The 21,287-nt window shown below is 32.6% G+C and overlaps 1 protein-coding gene across 3 annotated transcripts; it reads left to right on the top strand.

The window, feature by feature from the left end:
* Positions 1–7,085: 7,085 nt before the first annotated feature.
* LOC124926890 lies at positions 7,086–16,523 on the top strand. 3 transcript variants are annotated; one of them, XM_047467208.1, is made up of 7 exons: positions 7,086–7,307; positions 7,482–9,835; positions 10,110–10,175; positions 10,344–11,894; positions 14,072–14,327; positions 15,050–15,842; positions 16,091–16,523. In XM_047467208.1, exons 2-6 carry the CDS (start codon positions 7,562–7,564, stop codon positions 15,610–15,612), a joined length of 4,710 nt encoding a protein of 1,569 aa, XP_047323164.1. In that variant the 5' UTR covers positions 7,086–7,307; positions 7,482–7,561; the 3' UTR covers positions 15,613–15,842; positions 16,091–16,523. The 3 variants fall into 3 exon arrangements, with proteins under 3 accessions (XP_047323164.1, XP_047323162.1, XP_047323163.1); XM_047467206.1 differs by having other exon boundaries at positions 10,110–11,894; XM_047467207.1 differs by having other exon boundaries at positions 10,110–11,894; positions 16,083–16,523.
* Positions 16,524–21,287: the final 4,764 nt, after the last annotated feature.

The raw sequence follows: 21,287 nt of genomic DNA, 5'->3' as shown, positions 1-21,287 counted from the left end.
GTATCTTCATGCGCAATTTTCTAAGATGTCTTGAATGTGATGTTAAGAATCTTTCCTTTCATATAATGTCGAATCTTCATGTGCAACTCTTAATATATCTTGAATCTGATGTCAAGAATATTTCCTTTATAAAAAGTCGCATCTTCATGCGCACTTCCTAAGAGCTCTTGAATCTGGTTGTCAAAAATCATTTCTTTGAAGAAAGTTGCATCTTCATGCGCAATTTTTCAAGATGTCTTGAATTCGATGTCAAGAATCTTTCATTTCCAGAAAGTCGCATCTTCATGCATAATTTTTTAAAGATGTTTTGAATCCGATGTCAAGAATATTTCCTTTCCAGCAAGTCATATCTTCATGTGCAATTTTTTCAAAATGTCATGAATCCGATGTCAAGAATCTCCCCCCTCATAAAAATCGCATCTTCATGCATAATTTATCAAGATGTCTTGACTCTGATGTCAATAATCTTTCCTTTCTAGAAAGCCGCATCTTCATGCACAATTTTTTAAGATGTCTGGAATCCGATGTGAAGAATCTTCACCTCTTAAAAGTCACATCTTAATGAGCAATTTTTTAATAAGTCTTGAGTCTGATATCAAGAATCTTTCCTTTCCAAAAAGTCGCATCTTAATGTGTAATTTTTTTTAAAGATATATCTTGAATTCGATTTCAAGAAAGTCGCATCTTCATGCGCAATATTTTAAGATGTCTTGAATCCGATGTCAAGAATCTTCCCCCTCCTGAAAGTCGCATCTTTATGCGCAAGTTTTAAGATGTATTGAGTCTGATGTCAAGAATCTTTCCTCTCTAGAAAGTCGCATCTCCATGCGCAATTTTTTAAGATGTCTTGAATCTGATGTCAAGAATCTTCCCCTCCTGAAAGTCGCATATTCATGCGCGATATTTTAAGATGTCTTGAGTCCGATGTCAAGAATCTTTCCTCTTCAGAAAGTCGAATCTTCATGCGCAATTTTTTTAAGATGTTTTGAGTCCGATGTCAATAATCTTTCCTCGCTAGAAAGTCACATCTTCATGCACAATTATTTTAAGGTGTCTTGAGTCCGATGTCAAAAATCTTTCATCTCTAGAAAGCCGCATCTTTATGTGCAATTTTTAAGATGTCTTGAATCCGATGTCAAGAATCTTTCCCCTCCTAAAATTCTCATCTTCATGCGCAAATTTTCAAGATATTTTAAATCCGATGTCAAGAATCTTTTATTTCTAGAAATCCGCATCTTCATGCGCAATTTTTCAAAGATGTCTCAAATCCGATGTCAAGAATCTTTCCATTACAATATGCCACATCTTCATGCATAATTTTTCAAGATGTCTTGAATCCGATGTCAAGAATATTTCATTTCCAACAAGTTGCATCTTCATGCACACTTTTTCAAGATGTCTTGAATCCGATGTCAAAAATCTTTCTTCTCTAGAAAGCCGCATCTTTATGCATAATTTTTTAAGAGGTCTTGAATTCGATGTAAAAAATCCTACCTTTCCTAAAAGTCGCATCTTCATGCGTAGCTTTTCAAGATTTCTTGAATTCGATGTCAAAAATATAAAAATTAAAGAGTAATATATATTTTAAAAAGGCCAAAATCGATTTAGTAAAGACCCAAGGAGCGTTGTGGGGCATATCTTGTCATTCTTTTGGTCATTTTCCACACGTAACAAAGCGTCAAACTCACATGAATCTCTACATGGGGCATGTATACGCATAATTTATTTTCCTAATTTTAAAAATTATGTGGCGATTTTGTAGTCGTGAGGTTGTTAAAATTGAAAAAAATTAAATAGCAATAATGCACTTTCCATTAAATATCTTAATCTCTCATAAATTCGACGGGATGGTAAGTTATGGAGTCATCTATAAAGTGTCAATTTATACTCAAATTTTTTTATCACTTAAAATTTATTCCTCTTACAAACAACAATTTCTAAAAATATCAAATCCCAACAAACAAGTGGTGACTCTCTAGTCGTGCACAATGTCATAAACAAGTCTTCAATACTCCGAAATTTCTAATGGAAGTTTTCCTACGCTCATGGACTCTTTTTCTACAAAGAGTCATGATTCAAATATTTAATCAAGCAACATGTAAAATTTTCACTTCACATTCGTGTCTTCTTTGTGCTCGGGAAACATCTATGGCTCTTTTATGTCAACCTTATCTAAGCTTAATAAACGCCTAAAGTCATCTCTAAGCAAGGAATATGGTTAACCCCTCATTTAGACACAAGTTAGGATAATCACAAGAGCAAAAGAGTTATTAACTCAGAACGCATGTGTAACAATCCTTTCAAACAACTAATGGACAACTATTTCCGAGTAGAGATTGTTCATTTAGATAGGTGTGTGAGCCATAGTGTTGAGACCCTTTCTTACATGTAACCAAACACTAGTCCCTTAAAATGAATATGACTTTATTTTTCTTTATTTCTTTAAGAAGAAAAATAAGATAGAGACACTTGAAGTCAATTAGATTAATACGTCCCAATGTGTATTAATCTAAAACATGTACGGGCCAAATAAAAAAGGTTCATGCTAGAAACTTTATTTTCAGTTCCTCTTCTCAAAGACAAGATAACTTTCGAAATGATAGTCTTTTTGTTTACATTTTTATGAGATTTGAGAGGAAGGTAAATCATTGGGGTTCTATAACATAACATATACGGAAAACATTTTCCTAATTAGTACCTTAGGTCGAGTCTACCATCAAAGTCATCGTTGCATCCCCTCTAAGGCGGAGCACACAAACGGATAAGTAAGGTATGGGGCTTAGGCCAATTTTCGTATTGTACGAACCGCCCTTAAATGTGAGGCACCTTTTAATGAAAAAATGGAAGGTTTTAGACGAGCGAACGATAAAAAATGTACTAGCGGGAACATGAGAATATCGATAAGGCCTTTTCTCACGTGTAAAACATAATCTCAAAAAAAATTATTTCATAGTTTATCCAATAATAAATTAGGTGGCGACCCTTAAGAAGTGAAAGCTAGACTAATCGGCACATAAAAAATAAACTTTAGGCAAGCCTACCATTTTGGTTTATCATCCCATTCAGGATTCGAGAAGAATGTAAGTTATAGGGCTTCGATCTAAGAATTTGATCCATTTTCAAAAGATCGAGTTGTAAGATGTACAAGACAATTTGGGAAAAAAGTTTTTTCTCGGGTCGTTCATGATCCAACACTTCTTGAGAAGCCTCCAAAACACAAAGTTGTTGCATGACTAGAGAGACATCAACAATTCAAGGTACACCATTCATGAACCCTCCTAACACTTATTAAATGATTATATTAGCAAATTCATGACAAAATAAATTAGTGTTATTTAAAAAAATTCACACATACAATTTGATTCAATTTCCTAACAAGAATAAGATTCCATGTGTAAAAGATGTACAGTCGAGAGTTGGGTTAAAACTATCAACTTAACAATTGAGTTCGGGTTAAACAACATGTTTTTCAAAATTTGAGAATGTCGTAAGATGGGCCAAACTACCATCTTTAGGCCCAAAAGTCGTCGAGACGCGTATATCGACATCAAGAGAAGCCTAGATTTTAAGATTTGGATTAAGAAAATGTTTAATTTAATATATGAAACTTCTTAAAGAAAAAAAAATAATGATTTATATGGCCAAAGGCCCAAAAGAAAACCCTTAAGTGTATATAAACTTCAAAAAAAATCAAAAATATAAAAAGTAAAGCGTAACATATATTTTAAAAAGGCCAAAATCGAATTAGTAAAGACCCACAGAGCGTTATGGGGCATTGTTTGTCATTCTTTTGGCCATTTTTCACACGTAATCAAGAGCCAAACTCGCATTAATCTTTAAATGTGGCGTGCATACGCCTAATTTAATTTCCTATTTTAAAAGTTATGTGCCAACTCTATAGTCGTGAGTTTGTTAAAATCGAAAAATATATAAATGAACATATGATGCACTTCCCATTAAATATCTTAATCTCTCCAAGATTCGACGGGATTATAAGTTATGAAGTCATCTATAAAGACTCAATTTATACCCTAATTTTTTGATAACGTAAAATTGATTCCCCTTACAAACAATAATTTCTAAAAAAACGAATCCCAACAAACAAGTGGTGACTCTCTAGTCGTGCATAGTATCATAAACATGTCTTCAATACTCCAAAATTTCCAATGGATGTTTTCCTACGCTCATTGAATATTTTTCTACAAAGATCCATGATTCAAATATTTAATCAAGAAACAAGTGATTTTTTCACTTCACATTTGTGCCTTCTTTATGCTCAGGAAACGTTTGTATCTTTTCTATCTCAACTTTGTCCCAACTTAATGGATGCCTAGAGTCATCTCTAAGTAAGGAATATGGTTAACCCCTCATTTAGACACAAATTAGGATAATCACAAGAGCAAAAGAGTTCTAAACTTAGAACGCATGTGTAACAATCCTTTCAAACAACCAATGGATAACTATTTCTGAGTTGAGACTATCCATTTAGACAAACATGTGGGACATAATGATGAGAACTTTTACTACACGTAACCAAGTACTAGACCCTTAAACCGAATCTCTAAATTTATTTTCCTTAATTTCTTTAAGAAGAAAAATAAGGTGGCGAATCTTAAAGTCAGTTAGATTAATACGTCCTAGTGCATATTAATCTAAAACATGTACGGGCCAAATAAAAAAGATTAATGTTAGAGAACTCTATTTTCAGTTTCTCATCTCAAAGATAAGACAAGTTTCGAAATAATAGTCTTTTTGTTTAAATTTTTACGAGATGAAGGTAAACCATGGGATTCTATAACATAACATATACTAACAACTTTTTCCTAAAACAGTACCTGAGGTCGAGCCTACCATCAAAGTCAATTGTTGCGTCCCCTCCGAGGTAGAGCACACAAACGAATATGCAAGGTATGGGGCTTAAGGCAATTATTGGATCGTACAAACCACCCTTAAAGACGGGACACTTTTTAATAAAAAACGAAAGAAGGTTTTAGGCAAGCGAACGATAAGAAAACACGTACAAATGGGCACGTGAGGCATAGCGATAGGCTCTTTATCACGTGTAACCAAGCACATAATTAAAAACATAATCTCAAAAACATTTTATTTCATAGTTTATCAAATAATAAATTAGGTGGCGACTCTCAAAAATTCAAAGCTAGTCTAATCGACACATAAAAAATAAATTTTAGGCAAGCCTACCATTTTGGTTTATCATTCCATTCAGGATTCAAGAAGAATGTAAGTTATGGGGCTTCAATCTAAGAATTTGATCCATTTCAAAAGATCAATTTGCAAGACGTATAAGACTATCTAGGAAAAAAGTTTATGTTCGGGTTGTTCATGCTTTTCAAAATTTAGGAATGACGTAACATGGGCCAAACTGCCATCTTTAGGCCCAAAAGTCATCAAGACGCGTATATCGACATCAAAAGAAGCCTAGAATTTAAGATTTGGATTAAGAAAGTGTTTAATTTAATATATGAAACTTATTAAAGAAAAGAAGAAGATGATTTATATGGCCAAAGGGCCCAAAAGGAAACCCTTAGATACACTAGGATTAGGGTTTTAATGTATAATTTATCCCCTACCATTTCCACCAAGTTTTGAGGACAAAAGAAAGCAAGAGAGAAATTCGCCGTCTTTTCCCAAAAGGGCTGCTAAAATACAAGAGAAAAATACCCTAAGAGTCGTTGTGTTAATATGCGCCTCTCGACTTCTTTGTGTACCCCATGCGCGCCGCCGCCGCCTCCTTTTTTTCTCTCTACCAAGATCTTTTTAGTCAAGAGATGAATCAATCACAAGATATTGGAGTCAATGTATCAGTTGAAGGATCAATGCAAATTATGCCAAAACGGCTCGAATAATCATCATGTTTAAAGGCATCGAGGGTGTGCTACATTGGGCCATAGGTGTGACAACCTACGCGGTTCCATGTAGTTTTGTGCCTCTATTTTGCAGTAGTTCATTTTGGTTCTTCTAGGTATGTACGATGTCTATTATATACTTTTCTAATACATCGATTCAATTCCTCATATATATGTTCAAAAGCTTTGAGTTGGTTGAAAGGTTTCGCTTGAACTTTGATATAGGCAATTTATTTGCGTTGTATCTAACTGTGGGATGGCCAATCAAATGATAAGCTTTCCTTTTACAAGTTTTTGCAAATCAAAGACATTTGAATTCAAGATGACATCAAAACAAAGAGGTATAACTTCTAACTCCTCTTTTTTTACACTAAAATAATTATGGTTTTTAAGTAAATTCAATTGAGTAGGAAATATGAATATTTAATTATTAGGCACATAGGTAAGTGTTGCATTTTCCCAATTCCCAATAAAGGTATCAAATCCACCTTGAATTCACCATTAGCTTAGATTTTATTTTTGTCAAACATAATGTGAATTGACAAATTTGTATGTGTTTTTGTATAATGTGATCATTTGAACTAGTTTAATTGCATAGTATTTATATTTAAACTTGTTTATGTCATCACATTATTCAAAAAAGAAAGAGTTGTGAATGATATTTTAAAAAATGTGAAATTATATTGTCATTGTTTTAGCTATTTTGTTTGAACTTGTAATTGTGAGCAATTGTTGGGATCACTTCTCAAATCTATTTTTTGAATGACTAACATGATTTCAATTTAACAACTATTTAACATTTTATTTTTCAATAATGCTGTCCATGTACTCAAATGGTGCATTGAGTATTTTACAAATATTTGTGTTTATTTAAGAAATGTTCTTAAATAAGAAAATAAAAGAAAAAATGTTGTCTTTCACATTTTAGATATCTCAGTGGCGTTTTGGTAGTTTTATCAAAGACTAGGGTCAATAAGTGACCCCCAAAATGGAAAAATATCAAAAACTCTTTTCCTTTTTCCTCCAAAATATTGACCGAGTCGAACGAGATCGCAAACTCAGTGGGTAATCTTGGTCCCTATTTTGAAACAATCTCAACCGTAGATTGATACATCTAACGGTGGAGATTATACTAGGTAGTTCGAATTACTTGGTTTTTCCGACAATTCTGTTGGGTGTGGGAGAAATCAGAATTGTGAACCCACCTCCTCGTGAACCCCAAGAAACCCTACCCCTCTTTTCTCTCTCTATCTTTCTCTCTCCTCCGGTAAAAATAATTTATTTTTCAAAAAGATTTTTGAAAAATAACTTCCCCCAAATCAACAAATGTGGGTTGCTCCAAATCGAACACTCCGGCGAATTTCAAACCCTAAAATTTGAGAATCATCGAATCGATCCACGCGATTTCGTTCTTTAACCGGCGGTTGCTGTTATCTGATGGTACGTTCTCCTGCATGCGTATCTATTCTCTTTTCCTGATGATTTGATCAATGTGGTTCGATATGGATATCCTGTTGCCGCAGCATTAGTGATGTTTTCTTATTTCTTATCTGTGCGAATCCATGTTTTTCTCAACTTCCATTGATGTTTTTCCGCTGAAATTGTTTGTTACAGATCTTAAATTCGCTAAAATTGAGTATGATGCGATCTATGAATTGGGGGTTATGTGTTTTGTCAATTGGATTGAATAATTGATGATGGAAAACGGTGATAGAAAGCTAAGTGGTGCTGGAACTTCGAAGAAAAGTAGATCATTGGATATTAATAGTCTGTATAAATCTGTAAGTCCAAGGGAAGGGCATAAGAACAAGAGGAAGACAATCGTGGATGATGATCGTGATAACAAAGTTAGTAAAAAGAAGAAGAAGAGCAGGAAAGAGGTGTCACTGAGTACTTTTGAAGCACAAGATGATTCACAGGGGGATGATGAGTCAAGGAAAATACTAAGTAGAAGTGGTAGAGCTGATGGTATTTCACTAACCTTGGATGATAAGGATGATGTTATAAGAATTCCGAAGCGGCGAAGGGATTTTATAGGCCGCAAGAGATATGGAAGCAATCAAACTTCCAAGCCTCAAAGTCCATCTCATAATGACATCATTAGTCCTGTTGATCACATTTCCAAGTTGAAAACAAGTTCCAAGAAGCATGTGCCTAGCTCTAACAAGTTGGGTGAAGGCGAATCCATAGTCCCCTTGGTTAAGTCGAATGGAAATTCTTCAGATAAAATTCTTTCTCCTAGTTCCAGGAATAAAAAAGAACTTGATAGCTACAGTCATACTGGAAAAAATATGATTCAGGATGTTAGAGAGGAAGATGATCATTTAGTTGTTAACAATGGTGAAGCATCTTCTAGAAAGCACAAGACCAATCATAAGAAAAGGAAGGCTGATAAATTGGCAGATAATTCATTCAAGAAGATAGGCGACTCCCAAGATGAGGATGAGGAGAATCTTGAGCAAAACGCTGCAAGAATGCTTTCATCTCGATTTGACCCAAGCTGCACCGGATTCTCTTCAAAAAGCAAATCTTCTTTATCAGCTGCAGATAATGGGCTTGATTTCTTTGTTCCTTCTGATAGCGACATTGTTAGTGGAAGTGCCAACTCTGTAGCTGCCTTAGAGTCCGCGTCGCCAGATGCTTCCAGTCGAATACTCCGTCCGAGGAGGGAGTTTAAAGTGAAGGGCCTCAATAGAAAACGTCGACATTTCTATGAGGTCCTTTATAAGGATATCGATGAGTACTGGGTCATCAACAGGAGGATCAAGGTATTCTGGCCATTAGATGAGAGCTGGTATTATGGTCTGATAAATGATTATAATGTTAAAGAAAAACTACATCATGTTAAATACGATGACAGGGATGAAGAATGGATTAATTTGAAGAATGAAAGATTTAAGCTTTTGCTTCTTCCTAGTGAGGTTCCTTGTAGGAAACCATCAAGACCCTCTGCTGCTAAAAAAAGGGATACAAATGAAAGGAACCTGTCTGTGGATGATGACAGTGTTGCAGGAAACTACATGGACTCGGAGCCAATAATCTCATGGTTGACCCGCTATTCTCAGCGTCTCAAATCATCTTCTTTGATTGGTTCAAAGAAGCACAAAACATCTAATCATACTCAGACCCATACGGAATCTAGTGGTACTTATGAGTGCTTGGGCATAGGTTCTTCAAAAACTGTTATGATAAAATCCTCTAGTGATTCTGTTCTAGAGGGTGGTGCAAATGAGATGTCAGTGCAAGCAACCACTAGTCACCACAAAGATAGAAGATTTCCTGTTGTTTATTACAGGAGGCGTTTTCGGAAGAAAGATGAAGATCTGGAACCTATGGAAGAGCATGATCTCTTTTCTAAAAGGCTGAACTTGCATGGTTTACGTTGTTATTTTAGTAGTGCAGAAGCAACCACATTGACCGTTCCCTTTATTGAACTAACAGAGTTCAATTTTAAGTTTCACTCTCCTATTCATGCCATTAAGTATGCATATAGAGCAGAGAATTCATGGTTTCGGCACATGATACTGCTGCAATATGGCTCAGTTGTTGTTGTATGGCCTAATGTACATTTAGAAATGCTTTTAGTTGATGATATAGTTGGATTGAGGTCCCTTGTTTTCGAAGTTTGTTTGGATCAAGCTGTGGAAATTGTATCCTTGATTTTCAGAATATTTCACCTACCTATGGAAAAGGAAAATTACGTGGATCCACAGTTGCCATATACTTCAGTGTGGTTTAAGCTTTCATGTTTTCATGGTATAAGAAAGGAGCAGCTCTATACATTTCACAGCTTTACTAAAAATAAATTTGCAAAGTGGTCCTTCCTTGATTACAAACTGCAGCAATATTGTTCTTCCTCCAAGACATTATCAATTTCTGAATGCACGCATGATAACATCAATGCGCTGGAAGGTGCAAGAAATCACTTGCATAAAAGTTCTAGTTGTAAGAAGTTCAGCATGTTTGAGGTATTTGATTTTGCTTTCATTGTTATCTTTTTCACTCCTTAGTCAGTTGATGATCTTTTGAATTATGCATATAAAAAGTTATATTGGTCATGTGTTCATAATTAATTTTTTTGGTTTTTTAGCTGTCCTTTTGTTTTTTTCATTGTTTGGTAACATTTTCTCAAGTGAAATGAGGACAATATCTTTAAGGCATAGAAGCAGTAAGCAACAGTAGCATAAAACAATCATTTTTGTATTGTCTACTGTGTATTGAGACTATCCTTGTCATTTGCAGGGACTACGGAACAAGTTTATGCAAACTAATCGCATGGGCGTTTCTAAGGAACCTTGCAATTTGGCTGTGAGTCCATCTTATCCTAGCTCCAATGGGAAGAACACAAAAATTCCCAATTTTACTCTTTCTTTTACTGCTGCACCTACTCTCTTCCGCAATCTGCATCTTAGTCTTCTTGTGGAAAGAAGTATTACATGTATGAGTCTTGATGATCATGATTTGATGTATTCACAGAAGAACAAGGAAGGCTTCGCTGCTCCTATTGCTGATGACTTTTTAGTTGAAACTTTCTCCAAGAGTGCTTTGGAAGTAGCTTCTCCTGAAAATCCTGGAACCACTTTGATGAAATCAGATAATTCTGGAATAAATGTTGTCCACTCCTTATGCTGTGATGGTGATCTGGTGAAATCTACTAATAATCTGCAAAAAGGTGGACTGAATGTTTCAGAAGATTTGATTTTATTAGAATGTCATGAAAAAAATCCAGTTGATGCGACTCTGGAAACAAAGAAATGTGATAACAATCACCTTGAATTAGAAAGGATTGCTAACTTTCCACAACCCATCAGTTCTGAGGTTCATTTGTCTGTAGACATATCTGCTGCCATGTCTTACTCTAGTTTGAACAGTCTTTCTGTTGAAATTCCATTGATGGAGCAAGTTGAACGGCATGATATTGCTAAAACACCTAGTTCCCATCGGCCAACTGATCTGTCTTGGAATCGGAGTTCTGGTTTAAATCATTCTTCCAATCATACTGGTCCTAAAAGAAGTGTGTGGCATCAAAACAAAAATGCTCCTACTTCATCCTCACTTGGAGGTATCTCACATGTGTCGACTGATGGAAAAACAGACTTATTCCAGATTGCCTTTGGACATGGACCAAAGAAGCCTCGCACTCAGGTTCAATATACCTTACCTTCTCTAGGTTTGGATGTTAGCTCTAAGCGGGCAAGCCATGGACCAAGAGGGCTCTCATACGGGAGGATTAGGAAATCCCATGAGAAGGGGGCATTAGATTCTTCCAAAAATGCTGTAAAAAATATGGAATTGTTAGCTTGTGATGCAAATGTATTAGTCACATCTGTGGATAAAGGTTGGAGAGAATGTGGTGCGCAAGTGGTATTGGAACTTGCAGATCAAAATGAATGGAAACTTGCAGTTAAACTTTCAGGGTCTGCCAAATATTCATACAAGGCACATCAATTCCTGCAGCCTGGGTCAACAAATCGCTATACTCATGCTATGATGTGGAGAGGAGGAAAGGATTGGGTTTTGGAATTTCCTGAGAGGAGTCAGTGGATGCTTTTCAAGGAGATGCATGAAGAGTGTTATAACCGTAACATTCGCGCTGCTTCGGTTAAAAATATTCCCATTCCCGGGGTTCGTCTAATAGAAGAGTCAGATGATATTTACACAGAAGTACCATTTGCATGCAACCCTTCTAAGTACATTTGTCAGGATGAAAATGATGTAGACATGGCCACAGATCCTGCACGGGTGTTATATGACATGGATAGTGAAGATGAAAGATGGATTTTAAATAAGAATATATCACTGCAAATTACAGGGACCAAATGTGAACAGATTCCTGAGGAATTATTCGAAAAGACGATGGACATGTTTGAGAAAGTTTCTTATACCAAGCGCCGTGAGAATTTTACATCTGACGAATTAGAAGACTTTATGGATGGAATTGGACCAATGGCAGTTGTTGATGAGATATATAAGCACTGGCTTCTGAAGAGGCAGAACAAAGGGATGTCATTAATTCGACATTTGCAGGTACTTTTCAACCTTTTCACTTGGGTTTAGACTGCAGTACTCATTGTTTCAAATATAGTCATTTTGAAATTCTGTAGGATCTAACTCGTGTTATCTTAGTGCACAAATGTGGTTAATAGTCAATATCACGATAACCTAATACTTCATGTCATAACCATGCTTATTTGAAGATGCTTAGGATGTGAAAGGACTGGCTGGTTGGTAATTGGTGTAATGTTCGGGATATATTGGTTTTTAATGTGTGAATTGCTAAATTTATTTTTTGGTGTAGATTTTAAGGATGACGATGCTGCCAAAGAAAATTAACTGATAGGATTTTTTTCCGTAGATTATAAGGGACTGATTTTAGGGAAATAGAGGTATCAATAACTAGTTGTTGTAATGAGGTTTGTGCATTGGTATGGACGGAGCCTGTTCAGTAGATTAATTACTCATTTGTCTCTATCGTATGCTTCTACAACATTTTTAGATAATGTTAGTTAGTTTATTATGGAACTTGTTCAGCAGATTAATTACTCATCGTCCCCATCGCATGCAGTCATTCTTCAACAGTTTTAGATCATTATTTAGTTTATTATGGTTGACTGGGTACTTTTTTGGGAATGAATTAGCAAATTACTTGTGTAATAATTCCTTTTTTCCACTTGAAGAAAATCTTCTTCCTTAAACTCCACACATCTACACTTTGACAAAAAATCTATTGCAAAGGCACTAGTCTGAAAATTTAATGTGATTTTGTTAAGATGTACGAAATGAAATCAGTGACAACATTAAAATGGGATGTAGGGAGCATAATGTTACAAAGAAGAATAGATAATATTACCTAGAAACATTGTTACTGCATCTATGATTATTTTATTTTATTTTTTTTCTATTTTTAGGTTTGCACTTAGTTCTCTTAATAGCATTGCATCAGATTCAAGTACTTTTCACATTTCTAGAATAGTGGCCCAGTTAAGAGTTTTATTTATTCTAATAGATCCAATAGCTTGAAACCAATCTAATATGCATGTGGTATTATAGTTTGTTGTGAATTGTGATACATTTGAATTGTGTTGAAGGGACAAAATTCAGGAGATTGGGGGTCTTTCCCTCTTATCTCCATGCCCATGAACAATAGGTAGCCAATGGATGTGATGATAGTAGTGGCAAGTTTATCTAGTTCATTAAATAAACGGAAGATTAGATGTTATAAAAGGTTAGGTGATCTGCAGGAAATTGTCAATCACTTGAAAACTCAAATAGAACATTTCATTATTAAATTTAGTAAGAAACCATCAAGTGGATAAGGAATAAAAAATTGTTGCAAGGATAGTCTGAATTAAGTTATATACTCTAACCTTGATTGTACTGTTGATACTTTGGATATGAAAAAATTGATGATATTTATTTGCTCAGAGACAATAGTTGACATATTGTTTGAGATTCTTCCTAGACAAATATATGTTACTCTATTATAACATTTTCTAGAGTTGAGACTTTAATGATATGTTAAACTAACAATAGGAATGGAGTGGAAGGGAGAGGAAAGAAGTTCTGACCCTTATTTGGTTACACTTTTATTTCTTTGGATTAACAAAGATTATATTTTCTTCTTACTATGTTTTCATTTAATACTGTTCTCATAATATTATTTTTTTTGTTCAAATTTGTTCTGAAAGAGCCCTAAAACAGTGTTTATGTACGAGAAGTTCACTATTCCCTATAAGAAACATGAAGATCATAAAATACTTTGTTACCCTTGCTATCCAAATGTGGAGTCGAGTTTGACTTCAGCAAGATGTGGACCTATAATATTAAAATTAATATTCACATAGAAATCAGTTAAGAAGGAAATTAGGTTAATATCCATGTTCCTAATGTAAAAGGCTCCATTTGTTTACAAGTCTGCAAAAATCTCTGCAATTCACTATTCGTGTTTAGAACTTTCACTATAGAAATTATTATTTGTAGATTGTATTTCAGAACTTTCTACATTTCCATTTGTAAGTTCAGGTTAGAAGTTTTCTATGGATTCTGTAATCTAGAGTTGATTTATATAGCTTTATTCCATTCGCCTATCCTGATCTGTTTTCGCATATTTGTTCTTTTTTTTCATTGGAGATTCATATTACTTTGACGACATTGTGTTATTTCTCATTTTCAAATTTTCTTATTTGTGTTTGTTACCTACCTAGCCGCCAATGTGGGAGATATATGATCACCAAGTAAAAGAATGGGAGAAAGCAATGACCAAAGCTAATAATGGCATCTCCAGTGGATGCCACCAAGTGAAAGCTTCTATGCAGAAACCTCCTGCCTTTGCTTTTTGTTTGAAACCAAGGGGTTTGGAAGTTCCCAATAAAGGTCCAAAACAAAGATCCCAAAGAAGACTTCCACTACCTGCACTTGGCAACAATTACATGGGGTATCAAGACAACCTCCATGCCTATGGTAAGTTCACTATTTTCCTCTTTCCCTCCATTATTTGTCATTTAATGTTCTTCATTTTTTTAGCTAAAAGGTGTTTCCATGTTCAAATGTTAACAAAATTAGTAATGTAATGTTTATTTAATTTAGATTTATTTGGTATATACAACAAATGTTCATCATATGATTAAAAAATATAAGTCATGGCTTGTGTGGGGATAAATAGAAGACATGATCTATATTACTTTCATTAAGTAAAGGGATCTGTTAATTTTTTACAATCTAGGATATATTAGGCCTTGTTCGATCTTGAATAATCTTTTTTGATGTAGGTTATTGAAAACAGGGTTGTTTGGGTAAAAATCATGAGGGGTATAAATATATAATGAAAAAATAAATTTTGTTTTGAAAAAGAGGGGGAATGGTACGTTGATATTTTAATTAATGATTTGAATGAACTGATTGAGGAGTAGATTATATAATGAGTTAATTGAAATTAATCTCAAATAACCTATTTCAAGCAAAACCTTAGAAAAAACCCTAGTTCGGGTAGCTCAAGTGTTAGCAGTCTTGAACTAAGTGATCATGGGGTTCGGTTTTGACTGAAAGCACCTTGATTGAAGTGGGATGTGCTAGCCTCCTCCAGAGAAAGACACCACCATGGTCTCAGAAAAAAAATGTATTGTGTTTAGTGATAAGAAATCATTAAAAATCTCACATTATTTATTATTGTTTTTTCCTTGTAGGGAGGAGATCAAGTGGGTCTGGTTATGGAGATGACAAGTTTAATCTCCAAGGAAACGGGCATGAAATGGGTGATGCCAATGGATCAAGATATGCCACTTTGGGTGGTGGCAGTAGTGAAGGAGGGTCTGAGTGGACTCCTGGTCCAAAGCTCCACAGGAGTAAATCAAAGAAGAATGGTACATTTCCATCCCCCATTAATAGTCCACGAATGTTGGGAAGTTCTTCCTACAATCAGAGGACAAGCAAGAGAAACGACAATGGTAGGATGAGTAATTGGAACACAGGTTTTCCGGAGTGGCCAAATCAGAAGCAGCAGCATCATTGCCATCTATTTGAACCGTTGGATGGAAAAGATCTCGATGAATTCAGGCTGAGGGATGCATCTGGTGCAGCTCAGCATGCGCTGAACATGGCTAAGTTGAAAAGGGAGAAAGCTCAGAGATTAATGCATAGAGCAGATTTGGCTATTCAAAAGGCTGCAGTTGCTCTCATGACAGCCGAGACTATTAAAGCTGCTGCTAAAGAATCTAATGGGGATGACGACGATGATGATGATGGCTAGTATTTTGAGAACAAAAGAATCATATAATATAGTGAATAGAAGACTTTTTTTTTCTTTCAGCTGGCAGTTAATTCTCTTTTAACTATTGGCCAGCTTGTATATGTTTCCTTATCTCTAGTGATTCTGTAGATCCGTCTAACTTGTTGACAAGCAGTGGCAGGACCAGTAATATTGCCATTTGCTACAGCTCAGGACTGCATTACATTGATGAAGAGATGATGGTGATGCTGGTAAGAATGAACCATCCTTTATACTTTTGGAATAAAGACTATTTGTACAGGTGAATCGAACCAACCATACACCCCTTTGAAATTTAGGGATGGAATTTGACCTTTTTCTGTTAGAATCTAGGGTTAAAAGATTGATCAAATTGGTATTTGAAGTATAGGAATCAGAATTAGTCATTTTTGTTTGAATATTTATTTGTATTGGCTCATAAATTTGTATTTTTTTTTATTTTTGTATTGGAGGGGAGCAGTTTTGGGGAAATAATACAAATGGTGCTGGGAGTTAAAGAAGAGATGAAAGTTGTTGGTATTGAAGAAACTTGGTATATGTTTTTGTTGGCAGAGAATAGAGAAAAAGAAAATCTGTAAGTAATTTTCTCTGAACTATTATTAGAAGATAGATCTCATTTTGAGCTCTAACTAAAAAGGCTTTGATTTCATGACCTTCTCTATGTATAGATGATGATGATGATTCATTTTGTTTGGCTCAGCATATTTTTCATGCAGTTTGCATGATCTCTTCGACAGTTATTTTATTTTTTTGGCCAGATTTTTTGTTTCAAATGTTAGGTAAGACCGAATTGCATCAGGGTGAACATGTTTTATTTTTCTATGTAATTCCAAATTGAGTTTTGAACTTGTTGGAAAAGTTCTAATTGATTATCATTTTTTTAGGTTTATTGAGTTTTATAGATATAATTGGTTTGCCACTTCCATAATTGTTGACATCTTTTTCCAGTCTCACCTTTTAAAAAGAAGAAAAATAGGGGCATTCAGTTTAGTCCTCAAACTTGGTTTTGGTTAATTAATCTTGTTTGGTTTTAAAACTTGACTATTTGGATAAAACTAAATCAATATATATATTATCAGAAGTTAATTCTCATATAAAAAATTAGTTTAGAAATAATATTTATAAAATTAAAAAAATTATTAAAATTTTTATTAACAATTTATAAAAAAAAATTCAATGTATCATACAATAAAGATGAATTAATTTGAGGATTTTTTAAATATTAGTTTAAATATTTTTTATTAAATATATAAAAATAATTTAAGATCTAATTATTTCTTCTCTTTTATTTTCAAGTAGAGGAGTACTTAAAAGTGGAATTGAATACAATAGAAAGTTAAGCATGTTTGAATTATAAAAATTTGAGTCTAAATTAAGACCAAAAAAAATTGTACCAAACAAAACACATTAATAAGTATAATTTGAGTTTAAATCAAGACAAAATAATTGTACCAAGCAAAACACAAACACAATACTAACTTGGAAATGCAAAAAGAGAAAAAAAATTTTAAATTAATAAATATTTATATCATTGTAATATTTATTATTTTTATCAAAATAAAATTTAAGTCAAATATCAAAATATATATGTATTTTCTATTAATTGTAATATCAATTATTTTGATCTAAATAGTCAACTTTTTAACCAAGCATTGTTATTGTCAAGTTCATATGCATTTATTATTAAGGGTGAAGGAATCATTTATTATTCAATCAAGTACATGTTTCTCCATTAGCTTGTGTCACGGTCACGGGAATTACTTTTTACAGCCCGAAAATAATCCATTTATCTCATTTAACTGAACTTTCTGTCTCCAACTCATTAGAGCTTGTTTGATATAGGATTATTTCAAAATTATTTGAGTTACTAGAAAGAAAAATATTAAAAAATATTTGGTGTTAATATTATTTATATTTAGTATTTAAAATAAAATAATTTAGTTTATAATTTCATTAACAATGTGATAAGTAAAATTATATATAAATAATCTCTGATCAGAAGGTATAAATCATACAAACAAATCATTTTAAACAAGTAAATTATTTAGAATTATTTTAATAAAATTTAAATGATAGTAATAATACATAACAAAAGAATAATACTTCAAAAAAAAAAAAAAATAATACTTCAAAAAAAATAGATTATTTTTATATTTGGTTGATGATCAGCACATTACATTTATTTATTTATTTTTTATAATTTTTTTTATTTAGATTCAAATAGAAATTATATACGAGAAATTAATTAATAAAATAAAAAAATATCTATAAAATTAATATAAATAATTGATTATTTATATATTAAATTGCATAAACAATTTACAAATATAGAATAGGGAAAATTTTAACGATCATGCGATTTGGTGAGGATTCCTACAAAAGACGGACTTATTTGAATTTTGAAGGATGAATGTTGAAATAGAGAAAGCTGAATGAATCAATGAAACAATGTCAAAAGATTCTCTACCAAATATTCTGAACGACAATAATAGTTATCTTTAGTCGAGAGTTGGTATGCAACTCTACCAAGTGAATATGAACAATCTATATATATGTCCGAAATACTGAAATATTCATACAATAATGAATGATACATATAAGATGTTCTCCATGAAATATCAAATCGATTAACTTTTTTTTATTAAAAATAAAAAATAACTTATTTCACGTCTTTTGTTGTTAAGAAGGAGACGAAAACAGACTTTCTTAATCACTAAGTATGATGTTATATTTGACATAATTAATTATTTCAAAAATTTTATTATTATATATTATTTAAACAATCCATCTAAATTAATCTAAATTATTTATTTTTACTACATCTTAAAATAACAATCATAAATGATTAAAAAAACAATGTATCTCTTGATATGGACTCGGCATTTCATTATGATACCAATACTTGAAATTAGGTTAAAAATTATATATATATATATATATATATATAATACTTATATTATAAAATAATTAATTAAATTATAAATAACTAAGTTCTAATTTTTTTTCGGGAATTAGATTCACATAATCAACTTTCTAGTAAGATGAAGTGATATCAACAAATCATTCAACCTTAATAGATTCATTTTTTAAAGATATATTTGAAGCTTACCTCTCAAAATATTTATTATTTCTCTAATTTTAAAAAAATATTTCATTTTTTAAAAAAATTTAATTATAAAAAAATCCTAAATTTTAAAAATCAAATAAAACAATAATTAGATTCTAATATCATCAATTAGTGCAATCTCTAAACACTTTACTTTATAATAAGTGAAACTATTTTAAATATCTTTAAGAAATAATGAAGTCTTAAGATAAATATTTGATTGTATGATATAAATTTTATTCGTTTAATTTTCTCTTAAAATGATCAATGTAAATGATATTATGAAATAGATAGTCATTTAAGCAAAACAATAAATATATTATATTTGTGAAGAAAAATCACACAAATGTTAGAAAATTAACGTGTGCAAAAATCTTCTAAAAGGACAATGAGCTATTCGACTGAATTTGTCGTGTTCTTACATCGAACCACATATAATATTATGATGATAGCATTGTGAAAGATTCACAACGGTCGTTTGAGATTGTTGAAGATTCTATGATTTCTCTCCAATAAAATTATCTACCATAAAATAATGGGAATATATCCCTATTGTTTTAGGCCTGAAAATATAGCTGCCTCAATCCACGATTCTTAACACGCACCAATGGTTCCCAACATAACTCAATGAATACCAGTAATACTTCAAAGAAGACTCCAAATATAAGCGATGCCCTTACAATGTAAAAGAAGATGAGGGTTCGTCTCCACCTCTTTAAAACATAGACGACATCGACTAACTAAGATAAGACTTTTGCGCATACATATCTCATCAGTTAGAATACTACCGTGAATTGCACTCCACTCAAAAAAGAGATCTTAGTAAGAATCCTAAACTCTCATAATTTCTTCCAGAATAACTTAGTTAGAACAACTCTATCAAATAGATAATAACAATGTCCCACATTAAACTTATTCAAATCTCTCCATCGTATTGCATCATAGTTCAACGAAGATACACCTTTGTTGTCCACTAATGATAACAATCTATTATGAGAATAACTCTTCTCAAATGATAATATTTTTCTATATATGATGCGATGCACATAACCTTGAGAGCGATGGTCGTACATATCATTGACTGTGATATCTCTACAAATAGTAATAGAGACTAGCACGGGGAAGATAACAATAAAACACTTATCCCACACCATGCATCCTCCCAAAAAAAATTAATGAACCATCGCCCACGATAAACAAAGAATGTTCACGATAACTTTTTTACATGATTGATATGCCACTCCATATGCTATATTTCATTGGGAAATTGAATATTTTTGTGAATCAATTAGACCAAACCAACCCATATTTGCTTCTAATCATATTAACCTGGAGACTTCTCTACTCTTAACCAAAACGAGCACACCACTTTGACAATAAGGCTCTCTTAAGGGCACACATAGGTCACGAAAATCCAAACCTCCTTCATTTTTGGACATTTTTACTTTGTCTTAATTAACAAAATGTGAAAACAAAGACTTAGAAGGCCTCCAATAAAAATTTACACATCAACCTCTCCATTTTCACTACAACGCTTTTAGAAATAACAAATAATTACATATCTAAGTATGCATAAATTTCAGCACCTCTGGATGAGAACCATATGATCTCCCTTAGAGATTAACTTGTTTTTTTAGATAGAGAGTTTTTTTATCTTAGAGATAATCGGAACCGAAGAGGCTTTAGAGTGAGCCTTTGCTCCTAGTGGAAGACCAAGATAATGGTCGGAATACATCTAGCCTCCGTTTGGTTAGAGATACAATATTGTAGATACATGATATTAGTGTTAATAGTAAATTTTATTTGATGTTTGGTCAAATGTTTTTGTATAAATAGTGAAGGTAGGGTACAACTTATACCTCAAACGAGGTATAATGTTGTAACTCGTATGACCAGGTATAAATTTTTTAAATTTTTTCTTTTCCTTTTTAACCCTACTAAATTTTCAATTTCCTCAAACATTTGGATCATTCTTCTTATTTATAATCTAAGTTTTTAGGACAAGTTATCTTCTTCATATTTTTCATCTCAAACGTTTAGATATTCTTCTTATTTATAATTTAAGTTCTTTAAGACACGTTATCTTCTTCGTCCTTTTCATCCTACGGTAGTGGACAATGGTGGGTGCGGTGGAGGAATTTACTCTTTTGGTAGTCAAAATAGAAAGGATTAATTTATCTAAGGAGTGTTTAACCAAGTTAAAGAAAAGAGACTAATGGCTTGTTTAATGTGAAACTAGTAACTCTTTTCAGAAAATGATACATGTTTAATAATTTGGTTGTGATTTTGTTATTATATATTTATTAATTTTAATTATTGATAAATATTATAAAATAATCATATATATTTATATATTCAAAAGAACTTATATAATTATATAACATTATTATTTATTTAAAAATATTTATATGATAATTATATTTTTTAATTTAAATATAATTAATAATAAAAAATAAAATAAGATAAGATAAATAATAAAATAATTTATATAAATATAAGGATGAAATAGTGTATTATTTTACTATTTAGTTGTACTAACACCCCAACACAA

The sequence above is a fragment of the Impatiens glandulifera genome, chromosome 2, assembly GCF_907164915.1.
Source record: "Impatiens glandulifera chromosome 2, dImpGla2.1, whole genome shotgun sequence".
Lineage (NCBI taxonomy): Eukaryota > Viridiplantae > Streptophyta > Magnoliopsida > Ericales > Balsaminaceae > Impatiens > Impatiens glandulifera.
Note: the sequence above shows the minus strand (reverse complement) of the source record. Positions and strands in the feature narration are given on the sequence as shown.

Bases quoted from the DNA above. Each gene is read 5' to 3' on its own strand.
- LOC124926890 (XM_047467206.1), top strand. From the start codon at position 7,562: ATGATGGAAAACGGTGATAGAAAGCTAAGTGGTGCTGGAACTTCGAAG. The intron at 11,895-14,071 runs GTACTTTTCAAC...TTACCTACCTAG, and splicing joins CATTAATTCGACATTTGCAG to CCGCCAATGTGGGAGATATA. The intron at 14,328-15,049 runs GTAAGTTCACTA...TTTTCCTTGTAG, and splicing joins AGACAACCTCCATGCCTATG to GGAGGAGATCAAGTGGGTCT.